Below are 15,132 nucleotides of genomic sequence, written 5' to 3'. Positions count from 1 at the left end.
AAGATTGCAGCAATAAACTAACTCGTGTTGCAATCTTGGAATGATAAGGTGGAGAAGACTGTAACAAGTAAGTTCCCACTTAACGCACTTGTTTTATCACAGGCTTTAGAAAAAGATGTAAACATGGACGAATTGAATTGGTCATGTACACGGTGTAATCCGTTTTACGGTTCTTGTGCTTTTCCATAGAACTTACAGCAAGTTCCTTCCCAAGCCGGGTTTTAGTTGCCTAAGCTCTGCATGACACGCCGTGAATAGTCGTATGCTTTTACCAAGCAATAGCCACTCTCTGTAATTCGGCACAAGTGGTAAGTGTTGTGCATTACAGAGGTGCGCAGTTGCTTGTTAAACACCTACGTCTTGTGATGAGCGTTTTGCGACCTCTTTGGTACCTAAACCTATGGGAGATCTTGTGCAAATTTAAAGTGCTAATTAAACATTCATCCAAAATAAATTCTCTTTATGAATTTCCCATAACATAATGCAATAATTTGAAACTAAGTGTATATATATAATTTATTATCGAATTTTATATTTAATATCAACTGCCTGCTAGTTTTATGTGTTGGTTTGTTCCACTAGTGTTTTAGTGATCAAATCGAATCAATTATTAATCAGTGTTTTAGCTTAAAGTATCATGTTTCGACTTTCGAACACCGAGCGGCAGCAAAAAGCAAACAAAAAAAGTGCCAAGAACCGAAACGGGAAGAGATTTTGTTCCATCTCCTTCCAAAACGGCTATGCTTTGATTCCACTTTTTTTTAATGTGATAATATCTGTTCGCCTTGGCGAGCACCTGATTGTATATATGAATGTTTATGTTCCAATGTATTTGCTAATGTTTTTTTAAGCAAAGCAACAGGAGTGACTTGTTGATGTACCTTTCACAACAACAAGACCTCCTGCGTGGTCGAGGGCGTTGACTGTATTTTCATTTTCGTTCTTAAACATCGAGTGTGCTATAATATAATAAATAAACATAATCTCTATAAAAAGAACCGATTTTCATCAATACAAGGCGGAGGGCTACAAGTTGGTTTGTAGTTCTGGTAGATGACAAAATGAAAAAAAAAACATAAAAAAAGGTGGCAAGGTAAAAAGGCGAGTCACTGCTAAAGCGACATTTGCGAATATAGGTGGATCGAACGATGGAATTAACTACGAATTCGAGAAATTGAAAGGAACAAAGTACTGAGTATGTTAAACACTCCGGACCACCACAAACAGTTCCCGCTCTTCACACGCCATGCACTGATACTCAACAATCCTTGATCTCTTGTCGCCTCAGAACGATATCTCTTCATTATGCTTCTCTCAATCGAATTACACCAACTCGTGATTTATTGTTCTTAGACAGCTCGGCACGGCGTACGTCGTACTTAGTTTCATTCCATTCTAATTATTTTAGATGCACTTGTTGTGATCCACTCGAGAGTCCGCTGGTTTCGTCCCCTTCTCTGCCAAGCTCTGTTCGACGCAAAGGGGACGGTAGTTGTTTTCCCTACGGTTTTTCTAGTTTCAACGCGGCGCCTAGCAGCAGCGTGAAGGGATGACGGAGATCTCTATTTTGCTCCTTTATTGTCTCAGTTTACTTGCCTTGTTATTATTGTTACCCATATAATGCACGGTTTTTTTGTTTTCCACAGCCAGCACGGTAAGTGCGCAACAGCAGCAGGTTGGAACGGACCAAGTGACACAGCCGCTTGTGCAGCCACAACAACAGCAGCAGAAGGAACCTACTCTGGTGCCGTGCAAAATGGGTACCAATGAGCCAATTGCGGCGCAGGAGCAGATACAAAAAAACACGCAAGTTCCTCTACAGCACATGCAGCAAGTATCGCCCCAGCAATCGTTGTTGCAACAGCGCGCGGTTCAACAACAGCCGGCAACGGAAATACGGAAGGTACAGCCGAAGTACATTTGCTTATCGAAGCAATCACTGCAGTTGCTGCAGCAGCAACAGCAGACGGCGCAACCACAGCAGCAATCCCTTGCTGGTCCCGCTGGATCGTCGGCGTCCGCTGTTCTTGCGAATACGGCATCGGCGATGGAACTGCTGCCTTCCTCCACTGCAACCTCAGCGTCAACGGCGTCGGTCAGCTCGTTGGACGGCAGTCGGGGTGAAGCCACCAAAAGCGCCAGCACCAGCAGCGTAGGTAGCACCACCCTGACTGTCTCCAGCTGCTCCAGCACCTCCGGCTCGGTCGTCCTGAACGAGTCTGGGATGGTGGTCGAACAAACGCCCGAAGGTGAGTGGTCTTACGATCCAAACGAACCTCGTTACTGCATATGCAATCAAGTTTCCTACGGCAACATGGTGGCCTGTGACAACGAAGTCGTAGGTACTGCTAACCGATGTCAACGGAAAGCGATGACACTGTGCCAGCGCTCGTTTCGGTTCTATTTACTAATTCGCCTTTATCTTACAGTGCCCATTCGAGTGGTTCCACTATCCGTGCGTTAATATAACGTCCTCCCCGAAGGGCAAGTGGTACTGCCCGCAATGTAGCAGCTCGATGAAAAGACGGGCCTCCCGCAAGAACTAACGCTGACCGGCAGCGAGGATTCGTTAGAGATTTTAATTTTCCTTATCCTATCCATACAGTCAACTCCGCTTAGATCCATTTTTCAACCATATTCGAGTGATGTCAGGTTGAGTGCTTGTGATTGGAAAGATGCTTTTAGGAGCAATCGAGTGGAAACCTTCGGACATCGTTTCCATGGCCAATTCAATACGTTCATGTTAAACCGGGTTCTCTTTCTTTTGACCTATGATACAACATTTTCCACCTTAAAATTCCAAGATTGCAGCAATAAACTAACTCGTGTTGCAATCTTGGAATGATTAGGTGGAGAATACTGTAACAAGTCAGTTCCCACTTAATGCACTTGTTTAATCACAGGCTTTAGAAAAAGATGTAAACATGGACGAATTGAATTGGTCATGTACACGGTGTAATCCGTTTTACGGTTCTGGTGCTTTTCCATAGAACTTACAGCAAGTTCCTTCCCAAGCCGGGTTTTAGTTGCCTAAGCTCTGCATGACACGCCGTGAATAGTCGTATGCTTTTACCAAGCAATAGCCACTCTCTGTAATTCGGCACAAGTGGTAAGTGTTGTGCATTACAGAGGTGCGCAGTTGCTTGTTAAACACCTACGTCTTGTGATGAGCGTTTTGCGACCTCTTTGGCACCTAAACCTATGGGAGATCTTGTGCAAATTTAATGTGCTAATTCTCTTTATGAATTTCCCATAACATAATGCAATAATTTGAAACTAAGTGTATATATAACCAAGAACCGAGACGGGAAGAGATTTTGTTCCATCTCCTTCCAAAACGGCTATGCTTAGATTCCACTTTTTTTAATGTGATAATATCTGTTTGCCTTGGCGAGCACCTAATTGTATATATGAATGTTTATGTTCCAATGTATTTGCTAGTGTTTTTTTAAGCAAAGCAACAGGAGTGACTTGTTAAAAGGTACACCTCCTGCGTGGTCGAGGGCGTTGACTGTATTTTCTTTTTCGTTCTTATACATCGAGCGTGCTATAAAAAAATAAACATAATCTCTATAAAACGAACCGATTTTCATCAATACAAGGCGGAGGGCTACAAGTTGGTTTGTAGTTCTTGTAGATGACAATCTGAAAAAAAAAATTATAAAAACGCGGCAAGGTAAAAAGGTGAGTCACTGCTAAAGCGACCGTTGCGAATATAGGTGGATCTAACAATGGAATTAACTACGAGTTCGAGAAATTGAAAGGAACAAAGTATTGAGAAATGTACCACACTGTGTTAACCACCACAAAGAGTTCTTCACACGCCCCGCACTGATACTCAACAATCCTTGATTTATTGTTCCTAGACAGCTCGGCACGGGGTACGGCGTACTTAGTTTCATTCCATCCTAATTACTTTAGATGCAGCAGCGTGAAGGGATGACGGAGGTCTCTATTTTGCTCCTTTATTGTCTCAGTTTACTTGCCATGTTATTACTGTTACCCATATAATGCACGGTTTTTTGTTTTCCACAGCCAGCACGGTAAGTGCGCAACGCCAGCAGGTTGGAACGGTCCACGCGGCACAGCCGCTTGTGCTGCCACAACAACAGCAGCAGAAAGGACCTACTCTGGTGCCGTGCAAAACAGGCACCAATGGGCCAATCGCGGCGCAGCAGCAAATATATCTACCCCATTCAATCAAGCAAGTTCCTTTACAGCACCTGCAGCAAGTATCGCCCCAGCAATCGTTGTTGCAACAGCGCGCGGTTCAACAACAGCCGGCAACGGAAATACGGAAGGTACAGCCGAAGTACATTCGCTTATCGAAGGAATCACTGCAGTTGCTGCAGCAGCAACAGCCGCAGCAAGCGGTTCCGGCTTCCCAGCAGTCGGGTCAACAGCCGCCGCAGCTGATACAAGCGCAAGGCGGGTCGTCCCATTCGTTGCCACTGGCGCCGGTGCCGGTGCAGCCCGCGTTGAACACGCGCCCAGGATGGATAACTATCACGAAGCCGAAAATTGACATTGTGCATACTCCGCACATCTTACAGCGGAAGGTGGCCCACCGGGAGCCGCAGCAGCAAACACGATTCCAGCAAATTCAGCAACAGAAGCAGCAACAGCAGTTGACTCAAAAGCAGCTGCCGCAACAGCAACAGAAGGTGGTACAACAACAGCAGCAGCAACAGCAGTTGACCCAAAAGCAGCTGCCGCAACAGCAACAGAAGGTGGTACAACAACAGCAGCAGCAACAGCAGTTGACCCAAAAGCAGCTGCCGCAACAGCAACAGAAGGTGGTACAACAACAGCAGCAGCAACAGCAGTTGACCCAAAAGCAGCTGCCGCAACAGCAACAGAAGGTGGTACAACAACAGCAGCAGCAACAGCAGTTGACCCAAAAGCAGCTGCCGCAACAGCAACAGAAGGTGGTACAACAACAGCAGCAGCAACAGCAGTTGACTCAAAAGCAGCTGTCGCAACAGCAACAGAAGGTGGTACAACAACAGCAGCAGCAACAGCAGACGGCGCAACCACAGCAGGAATTTCTTGCTGATCCCGCTGGATCATCGGCGTCCGACGTCCTTGATACAGCAGCGACAATAGAATTGCTGAACTCCATCCAGAAAAAGAAAAAGTGGTGGATGACGATCGAACCAACGCCCGAAGGTGAGTGGTCTTACGATCCAAACGAACCTCGTTACTGCATTTGCAATCAATCACTCACAAATGATGACACTGTGCCAGCGCTGGTTTCGGTTCTATTTAGTAATTCGCCTTTATCTTACAGTGCCCATTCGAGTGGTTCCACTATCCGTGCGTTAATATAACGTCCTCCCCGTAGGGCAAGTGGTACTGCCCGCAATGTAGCAGCTCGATGAAAAGACGGGCCTCCCGCAAGAACTAACGATGATCGGCAGCGAGGATTCGTTAGAGATTTTAATTTTTCTTATCCTATCCATACAGTCAACACCGCTTAGATCCATTTTTCAACCATATTCGAGTGATGTCAGGTTGAGTGCTTGTGATTGGAAAGATGCTTTTAGGAGCAATCGAGTGGAAACCTTCGGACATCGTTTCCATGGCCAATTCAATACGTTCATGTTAAACCGGGTTCTCTTTCTTTTGACCTATGATACAACATTTTCCACCTTATAATTCCAACATTGCTGCAATAAAGTAACTCGTGTTGCAATCTTGGAATGATGAGGTGGAGAATACTGTAACAAGTAAATTCCCACTTAATGCACTTGTTTTATCACAGGCCTAAAAAAAAAGATGTAAACATGGACGAATTGAACTGGTCATGTACACGGTGTAATCCGGTGTTTTACGGTTCTTGGAGCGTAATACAATGGGTAGCGCTACAAGTTGGTTTGTAGTTCTTGTGGTTGACAAAAAGAAAAACATACTTTTTACAAAGTTGAGTCACCGTTAAGGATTGGATTCTTTTTTTATTTATTTGCAGTGTTACCCTTGGATTGGCCGCTTTTATAATTTCGACTTTTGCGGCGACTTTTGTGAATTTAGGTGGATCCAACGATGGAATTAACTACGCGAATGATGGAATTACCTTCGCTAACGATGGAATTAACTACGAGTTCAAGAAATTGAAATGTACAACAAAGAATTGATAAATGTAAAACACTATGGACCACCGCAAACAGTTCCCTTTCTTCACACGCCACACACTGATACTCAACAATCCTTGATCTCTTGTCGCCTCAGAACGATATCTCTTCATTATGATTCTCTCAATCGAATTACACCAACTCGTGATTTATTGTTCTTAGACAGCTCGGCACGGCGTACGGCGTACTTAGTTTCATTCCATTCTAATTATTTTAGATGCACTTGTTGTGATCCACTCGAGAGTCCGCTGGTTTCGTCCCCTTCTCTGTCAAGCTCTCTGTTCGACGCAAAGGGGACGGTAGTTGTTTTCCCTACGGTTTTCTAGTTTTCCACGCGGCGCCTAGCAGCAGCGTGAAGGGATGACGGAGATCTCTAATCAAATTATAGCGCTGCTCTGGGTGATGTGACCGAATCAACCTTCGCTTCTTTCTCCTTAGCGCCTTTCGCCCCTTTATTGTCTCAGTTTACTTGCCTTGTTATTATTGTTGCCCATATAATGCATGGTTTTTTATTTTCCACAGCCACCACGTTAAGTTTTATAACCTCAGAGCATGTTTAAGTTTATCATAGATAATTTCAGACGCAGCAATCTTCCATGCGAGTAGTGTTTAACACTAGAATAACCGCGACGAGTAAAATAAAAACCCATCTTACAGAATCGGAATAGACGACGTAAACAACGAACGGTACCTCCTTCAACCCTCCTTTTGGGTACTGTTTTCTGGCGTGATCATTCGGTTCAAAAGATTTTTAAGTACTCATATTTAAAATGATATTTTTCATTCTTTGCAACCTTTTTGTTGCTTTCCATTGCTCGGTAAGATCTAGTGCTCGCTGAAACAGTATTGTTTTATTAGAATGTTTTTAGAAAGTTACCTAGGAAGTACATTTAATTTTGTCAGCAGAACTTTAAGTTATGTCTTCAGTACTGATTTCAATAGCATTTAAACTTAATCATGTTTTTTTAGGTTTTTAAGTTTTTATACTAGCACTGTCGGACCGGATTATTTTCAATAATCCGGCATGAGTTATTTTGAATACCAAAGAGAAAATAGTTTTCGTTCGACATTATAAAGGACAAACAATTAAATAATTATGTACAAATAAAAATAAAAAATATCGATATAAAACAGAAAATCCAATTGTTTACTGGTTGTTTAACGTTATGCACTCAACAATGTTCTGCGAATATTCAAATATTTCGAAACCAAATGGATTACAGGTCCAGGTTCCAATAGTATGTATTTTCCTATCGAGTAGTATGGATATAACAGGCAAAAAAATGCGTTTAGGCTTGGTAAGTAAATTTTGTATTAGTCGATCGATTAAACCATGCTTCACTTGCTACGTGTCTTGTTTCGAGTTTCTAACACACCTTCAGGACAAATCATTGAGGCACGCTTCTTCTTGAGCTACTTGGAACCGACTTTTGAGAGGAAGATGGTAGGGGAAAGTGGTTAAAAAAGGACTCTTTATATTTTTTATCTGAATTATGCAATTTTCAACAAAAAGAATAAGTTCATTAACGTATATACGTTCTAGATGAGTTCCTTAGCCCCAAAGTAAAAATTAACAGAGTAGACAAGATGCAGCAAATTGAATACGAAAGCATGGAAGACTTTTCTGCCACAGAGTTGGACTCATAATTTTTGCAATCTGGTTGTGAAAACAACTCAAGGATGTTCATATTCAATAAGCATGACTTTAAAATATAATTCATTTTTGATTTGTTATTTTTGATTATTTGTTTACATGTTTTCTGATTTTACGGACGTTGCTATTAATTAAAAAAAAAAACAAATTAATCGAAAAAAAGAAACGATACACATTGCTTTATAACTTTAGATACTGAAATCTCTACAAACAGCATCGATTCAATTATGATTGACGAGGTGCGTTTTGTTCCACGGTTTGTCCTATTTCACTTTTTACACTTAGACTTTACACTTTTAAATAGTGCGTGTAAGCAGTTTATTTTTCGTACTAGTAGGGATGTTAGGAAGTTGATTTGTGAATATTCTCAAGTGAAAATAATATTATTCACTTGAGAAGTTCGCTTTGCCCCGCCTTACCTTATCCTTGATGGTTTCGATTACCCTTTCTCGGGAATGATTTCCTGCGGCCCCGTCAAGCGTGCTGCAGTTTTTGCTCGTGGAAAAGAGAACTCTGGAGTTTCTGGCTTTTCCTCGGTTCGTTTTAGTTACGTTGTCGGGAAAACGGTGGCATAATTGAGTGCAAGCAACCGGCGCGCAATTAACGGAAATAGGTTGAAACGGAGAAGATCGCTCCGCGGACACGATTGTGAGTGACAAACATATTGGAATGATTAAGGAAACGGTGTCTTTGCACTCCGCGCACGGCGGCGACGGCATGTGGGCCGATTTTCCGTGTGGAAAAATCGAGCGTCAGAGACGCGCTTGGGGCCATAAATAACGACGTTCGGTGGCGTCGCTGCAAGGCTGCAAGCAATTAGGTGTAGGTGGTGACAGGGTACTGGCGGACGTGTTCCGGGGGCAGGGCGGTGGTTTGGGCGGTGAACCGCAGCGCGCTGTCGCCATTGGAACGTGTCGTGATTTTCCCGACCCTTACCACCACCGTGTGCGTGTGTGTGTCACGACGAATAAATTATAATTAAATTGAAATCACAATTTTAGTTTCGTCCGCACGCCCGGAACCGATTTTCCCGCCGCCGAAACCCGCCCGACGCCCGGCTGTCTGTCTGGCTGGAAAATGCGGCCCTGCTTGATGGATGATGGCATAATGGAGCTGGCAGGCAGCGGAGGGAGAGAGAGAGAGAAAGGGGGGTCGATTTGCTCGGCGTTCGCAACCAATCAGCCTCCAGGCATGTGCGATGTGCCAGCGGAATGTGCCATCGCGTGCAACAGCATTCCCGGTTTGATGGCCGGGACTCGCTCTTTGTTTACTTTGAAGTCGAGCACTATGGTTACTGACGTGCGCCGGGAGTGGCAAAACATGGCTTCAACTAAATTCAGCTCTGGTGCATTTATTTTATTATTGTCTATCCTGTTTTGCTTTATTGTGGTCCACAATGTAAACTTTCCTCGAGCAATGATTTCGGGTTTCGCTCCCGATCCACCGGGTTTTCGTAGACCACCTTTCTCGTCTATAGTTCCGGGCATGGCGTAACCCGATGTCGGCACGACTGATGTCACCGAGCTGCAGCTCCGGTGCATTTTTGCAGCCCGAGCACGCAACGTGTACGATAAAGCGCGCTCTGCCCGGCGGTGACATGTGCCCGGCGAAGCCGTTTATCAGTTTTTAGCGATCTGTCAGCACGCCGACGTTCGAGCGGGGAAGGCCATAAATCTGTGCCTGCTTTGCGCGAAACAAGAGGCGTGCGGCGAAAGCAAACAAGTGGATGGCAGCGGATGGTGTCCTCCGAATCGAAATTGATCGGTCGACAACGATGACGGAGCAATCGAATCGAAACACACACACACACTGGGACTTGACATCTTTTTGAACCAACAAAACGATCTAGTACCAAATTGCCAAGTAATTTATTTTGTTACTTTTAAGTAGAATATTTTTTTAAGGTGATTTAAAATTGACAATCGTGAAGTGTTTGAAAAAGAAAAGGCAGAAATAATGTGACGCAAAATTACTGTATTTGGAAATGAGCAGGACATTACTTTTGCCAACCCATGTCCATTATACTTAAGCAATCTCCTATTTTAACCCAAAACCTCGTCTCGCAAACCTGTCACGAAACACATATATTATTACACTAATAAAGTGGTAGGCTATGGTAAATGTACAGATTTATTTACAGAAAGCTTGGTATCATTCTCAGTTCATATCAACGTCAAAGAATGTTTTAAAAACGTTGAACGTGTTAATAAAACAAGCTACTTTTTGCAAAATAATTAGCTTACCCTATGAAGCAAAACGTACTTTATACTAATCGAAGGAGAAAGTAGAGAAGAAAACAATGCTATATTTGATGTAGCGTGAACAAAAAACCTCCCCTATGCCTAAAACTAGTATTCCAAGTGCATTATAAGAAGGCTAAAGGCATAGTTTTTACAGTTTAGCAACTGGAAAGAAAGGAGGAAGAGGTAGATAGATTTATAACGGGAACTTGATTGGGACAAACATAAAAATAATGTTATTGTTGCTAGTTACAGGAGAATAAGACGTGCTGTTTGAACGAAATGGAAGTAAGAAACATTAACCCCTTTTTATTAGTTTATAGACGAAACACCCAGTGGAAGATGTACAAATTTTATAAATCTTTGTATGATGGTTAAACACCTCTAAAGACGAGCCTAAACTCTTGGAGCTTGTATAATTAAAGATTGTGTAGCCTTGGGGTGACAGGTATTACTCGATATTGGTGCACAGAATATTTTGAACAAAGTCGTACCAAAGTAAGAACCAGTTGTTACGTTTTTATAACTTTTATAAGGACTTTTAGATGCTGTGTAAAGAGAAGGTCCTTGAGGTTTTGAGAAAGTTGTACCAAAGTTTTAACGAGGTGTTGAACAAGATTGTTCACTATCGAATGTTTGAATTGCGGAGTACATGTTTTAAAAAGAAACACGTCTTGACGCTACAATCAGATCGAATTGTTTTGAAATAAACCATTTCTTCTAAAGTTAGTTTAGCTCATTGAATACTAAAACGAGACAGGTTTAAATGAGTATATATGTATATATAGGCAGGCAGATGGGAGAGTTAGACGGGAAATCGACGTTTTTTCGGTCAGAATGCTCACGAATGTTTCCAGTGTGGAATACATGTTTGATAAAGCAACCCGTTGCTTAAACATCCCCTTTATTTTCCTTCTTCTAGGACGAAAAAATGGAACCGCTCAACGAACCGTTATAAATAAATGTCGGACAATTCCGGCGTCGCTTGGAAAAAGCTGTCTGCGTCAGCTTTCCCTGGTGAACAAGTAAATGAGTTCTGCAAGCTCATTTGTTATCCTTTCCAGTTCGCAAGGTTTCCTGGACGTAAACAGATGTAGAGTAGAGGCGTCAGGGTGCAGATACATAGAACGGGGATTATAGTTTACAACCGGCTTCGAATGATGCAAGGAAGGCAGGGGGGAGGGGGGGGGAGGGGGGGGGGGGGTTAGAGGGAAAGGATATCCTAAAGTCGCACTCGTGTGCGTCGTCCATGCTTATTCCCACAGTGAGTGTGAATGTTGGCTGGAGTCGTGTATGTTTACAGCGGTGCCAAAAACCCGACCAGGATAAATAAGCACGCCTTTTTCCGGAAGTGGGAAATAAGATCCTATTTCACCCGCTCTTCCGACGTTCTCTCTCTCTCTCTCTCTCTCTCTCTCTCTCTCTCTCTTTCTTGCTCTCCATCTGTGTAGAGTGGTGTGCGTGTGAAGATTCATTTCGAGAAACCACGCCTACTCGCCGGTCGGCACAAACGCGCACAGTGGGCCAGGCGAAGCGATGCCCTCGGACAAATGTCCTTGTTTTTTTTTCGGGAAAACTATCTACTGTGGAAAACGGAAAAATCCAAGAATAGGTGAGGCAGTGTGTGATAACGTTGGAGGTTGTACGATATCGATGCAGCATAGATTTTTTTCTTGCCGATAGTTTTTGTTGGACGGGAAAAGTTGCAAATTAGTCAGGGTTTGAAGAGGAAATTCCCGGCTTCCGGGTGTTGGTGCATCCTTCGGTGAGCCTGTGTGCGGGGCTGTGAAATGTTGCCCTTGAGATATGTGGACTTTGTTTTGATTGTGGGCGAAAATTTGTGGGAAAACATTTCTGGCGGTAGCATATACTCCAGCTCGTATCGCGCCATCTCCGGGACGGATCGATAAATCCGTGTGTGTTTGTGTGTGAGTTTATAGGTGTGTGACGTCAATAGAGCTTGTCTGGTCGGCCAAAGGGACGCGTCCTCCGACGAGCGCGCGCACTCTAGCGATGGCCGTTGTCACATCGCATGTTCGTACGAACCACATTTCGGGCTGCAGGGCCGAGAAAGGAATAAATTGTGCGCGTTATAGAGAGAAAGGAGAGATAGAGAGTGTGCGAGAGAGAAAGAGAGGATAAGGAGAAGTTGTGCCGTGTCGATGTAGAGGCGCGCGCGAACACTCTTGGCGAGGGCCAACCCAGAGGGCAGTTGTAGTATCGCCGGTATATCGAGATCAGGCAATATCGCGCGCGTCTCCGGCAGCGGCCTGCTTATCGTACTCGAGTTCCAGCCTCTCTCACTGTGTGTGTGTGTGTGTATCGATCCTTCCGGTAATAGGTATCTGTTTGGCCATGACGTGCACCGCCCGGCTGGGGCGGCTAGTCACAGAGTGAAAGCGTGTCGGTCACCCGCACCGTTCCCTGAGCTGGAACCGGAGTCCGGTCCAGAACGCAACCCAACTTGAAAACCCCCGAGAAACTTGGATGTCCCGGCCTTTGATGGCCGAGTGCCGGTGCCTTTGCCACTGCTGGTGCTAGTAGTAGAACGCGTCGCCTCGCATAGGTCTAGGGTAGGGCCCGTGCCCGTGTGCCCAGCATGCTCGTGCCACCGGACATGGTGACCGTGCAGTCGAAGACGATCTTCCAGATCAACAAGTACTACGCGGAGAAGGTGCAGGTGCGTATGGGCAACATCGCGATCGTGCTGCGGGAGATCTGCAAGATCGTGCAGGAGGTGTTGCGCGAGGTCGAGGTCCAGGAGCCCCGCTTCATCTCGAGCCTGGTCGAGTGCAATGGCAGGTGAGTCACACACGCCGTCACACATCCCGTCGGCAATCGGCACCCTGATAGACAATCTGGAACTGGTTTTAGAGCACCGGCGATGCACATGAAAGTAGGAAATCCATATGCATTACAATAAATCACTGAAGAATCACACCAAGTGCATTTGAGCCCCTTCTCCTCAATCGGAGAACCGAGGTTGAAATACCGTATTTTTAAAACATTTTCCCACAGAGGTTCTTAGGACTTCTACTACTTTTCAAACAAAGATCTTAATTAACCACCACCATTCTCAGATATAGAAGTTGGTTGCTTGGGTTTATAGCTGTAATTTCGCGCGATTGTTGCCGCTGATAAATGACGCAATGGTTATTTATCTTATGTTAGAGGTGCAAGTCACTCATGTCGGGATATTTCGTCACATTTTCTGACTCGTTCTTTGGTTCCTTGGGCTAAGATTAAAATCTGTTTAAACACTTAGAGCTTGTTGTTGGTTGCTTGGTTTAAATTGTAGAGTTGTTTAGAACTTGACAAGTATAAAAATGAGTTAAACAATTATTCTGCAGTTTGGATGGTAAGGTACACGAATCTCCTTTAACTTTTGCTATCGACTGTAGGACATGGAAGGTCCGGTATCTGCTATCTGGTAGGCAACTGTGTAGAGTTATGCAAACCGTGCTAGAGCTTTGTGTCATACGTCTCATTCGTAGGTTCGAGGGGCTGGAGGTGATATCGCCGACGGCGTTCGAGGTGGTCCTGTACCTCAACCAGATGGGCGTCTTCAACTTCGTCGATGATGGGTCGCTGCCGGGCGCGGCGGTGCTGAAGCTGAGCGACGGCCGGAAGCGGTCGATGTCGCTGTGGGTGGAGTTCATCACCGCCTCCGGCTACCTGTCCGCGCGCAAGATCCGCTCCCGCTTCCACACGCTGGTGGCGCAGGCCGTGGAGAAGTGCCCGTACCGGGACATGGTGAAGCTGGTGCCGGACACGACCGAGGTGAAGCTGAAGATACGCGAACGGTACGTCGTGCAGATTACGCCCGCCTTCAAGTGTACCGGCATATGGCCCCGGTCGGCCGCGCACTGGCCGCTGCTCAACATCCCCTGGCCCCATCCGGCTCTGGTGGCTGAGGTGAAGACGGAGGGCTTCGACCTGCTGTCGAAGGAGAGCGTCATCCTGCAGGGCAAGAACGCCAACATCGAGGGTGACGCCTGGCTGCTGCACTTCACCGAGGCGGAAAACCGGCTGCTGCAGGGTGGCTACCGGAAGCGCTGCCTCAGCATCCTCAAAACGCTCTGCGACCGCCATCTGGAGCTACCCGGGGCGCCCATCAACTACTACCACCTGAAGACGCTGCTGCTGTACGAGTGCGAGAAGCATCCGCGCGAGGTCGAGTGGGACGCGAACTGCGTCGCCGACCGGCTGAACGGCATCTTCCTGCAGCTCATCTCGTGCCTGCAGTGTCGCCGCTGCCCGCACTACTTCCTGCCCAGCCTCGACCTGTTCAAGGGTAAGTCGCCGACGGCGCTCGACAACGCGTCCAAGCACGTGTGGCGCCTCTGCCGGGACATTCTCACCAGCAGCAAGGCGTTCGATCGACTCTAGGGCGCCGGAGATCATCACCTCCATCGGAAAGCAATAACCCTTTTACCACCATATCAAATGCGCAAAGCGGCGAAGGACCCCGTCTTCGGGAGTCAACGGGCCCACCTAAGCACTTACGTTGCTCGGCATTTTAATATGGCGTCCTCCGACATGCAGAACATCGCTGAGCGCGTTCTCTAACGCATTCTTACGCTAAATCCAAAGGGTTTTGGCACAGATCAGGACATTCTGGTACTTCTGAAATACTAAATCTGAACTCCTGAGACTTGACTGGTAACATACAACGAACGACCTTTGACAGCGTCCTAGTCAAAGGAACCTGACACCTCAAACGTCAAGCGCTAGTCCAAATAATTAATTGCCGAGCAACAGAACGGTGTCGAAGTGGGGTTTAAAGAGAGATAGTACAACTATCGACTAGCAGAAGAGTCGCACGTCGCGCAGTTAGTTCTTAGTCATGCAATGACCCTCTACCAGGAAGCTACCTGGAACACGGTGTATACGATTCTTCATCTTACCCAGCGTCAGTTTGTTTACTCCCACGTCCTTTTGGTAAACCCTTACCCTCCTGTCACGTGGAACGTAGTCTGTATCTAATTTAAGTTAGAAAAATGGTTTCTTGTTTTGTCACCGCCCTCTCCCTCCCTCTCTCTCCCTTCGCCCTCGAGTGGCGCAGTAGTATGTTGGTTTGTTTTTAATTATTTTAAGCAGGAGAATG

At 45.5% G+C, this 15,132-nt stretch overlaps 2 protein-coding genes across 2 annotated transcripts; both read left to right on the top strand.

Annotated features, from left to right (window-relative positions):
- Positions 1-123: 123 nt before the first annotated feature.
- Positions 124-5,370, top strand: LOC131290610 (putative uncharacterized protein DDB_G0271606). Its single transcript, XM_058319772.1, has 4 exons — positions 124-145; positions 1,647-2,249; positions 4,036-5,169; positions 5,345-5,370. Exons 1-4 carry the CDS (start codon positions 124-126, stop codon positions 5,368-5,370), a joined length of 1,785 nt encoding a protein of 594 aa, XP_058175755.1.
- A 7,254-nt stretch (positions 5,371-12,624) lies between these two features.
- On the top strand, positions 12,625-14,414 carry LOC131290789 (protein mab-21-like). The gene is made up of 2 exons (XM_058319964.1): positions 12,625-12,827; positions 13,520-14,414. The coding sequence occupies exons 1-2, from the start codon at positions 12,625-12,627 to the stop codon at positions 14,412-14,414; spliced, it is 1,098 nt and encodes a 365-aa protein (XP_058175947.1).
- The last annotated feature ends 718 nt before the right edge of the window (positions 14,415-15,132 follow it).

Source organism: Anopheles ziemanni, chromosome X (assembly GCF_943734765.1).
Source record: "Anopheles ziemanni chromosome X, idAnoZiCoDA_A2_x.2, whole genome shotgun sequence".
NCBI lineage: Eukaryota > Metazoa > Arthropoda > Insecta > Diptera > Culicidae > Anopheles > Anopheles ziemanni.
Note: the sequence above shows the minus strand (reverse complement) of the source record. Positions and strands in the feature narration are given on the sequence as shown.

Bases quoted from the DNA above. Each gene is read 5' to 3' on its own strand.
- LOC131290610 (XM_058319772.1), top strand. From the start codon at position 124: ATGGACGAATTGAATTGGTCAT. The intron at 146-1,646 runs GTACACGGTGTA...TGTTTTCCACAG, and splicing joins GGACGAATTGAATTGGTCAT to CCAGCACGGTAAGTGCGCAA. The intron at 2,250-4,035 runs GTGAGTGGTCTT...TGTTTTCCACAG, and splicing joins GGTCGAACAAACGCCCGAAG to CCAGCACGGTAAGTGCGCAA.
- LOC131290789 (XM_058319964.1), top strand. From the start codon at position 12,625: ATGCTCGTGCCACCGGACATGGTGACCGTGCAGTCGAAGACGATCTTC. The intron at 12,828-13,519 runs GTGAGTCACACA...TCTCATTCGTAG, and splicing joins CTGGTCGAGTGCAATGGCAG to GTTCGAGGGGCTGGAGGTGA.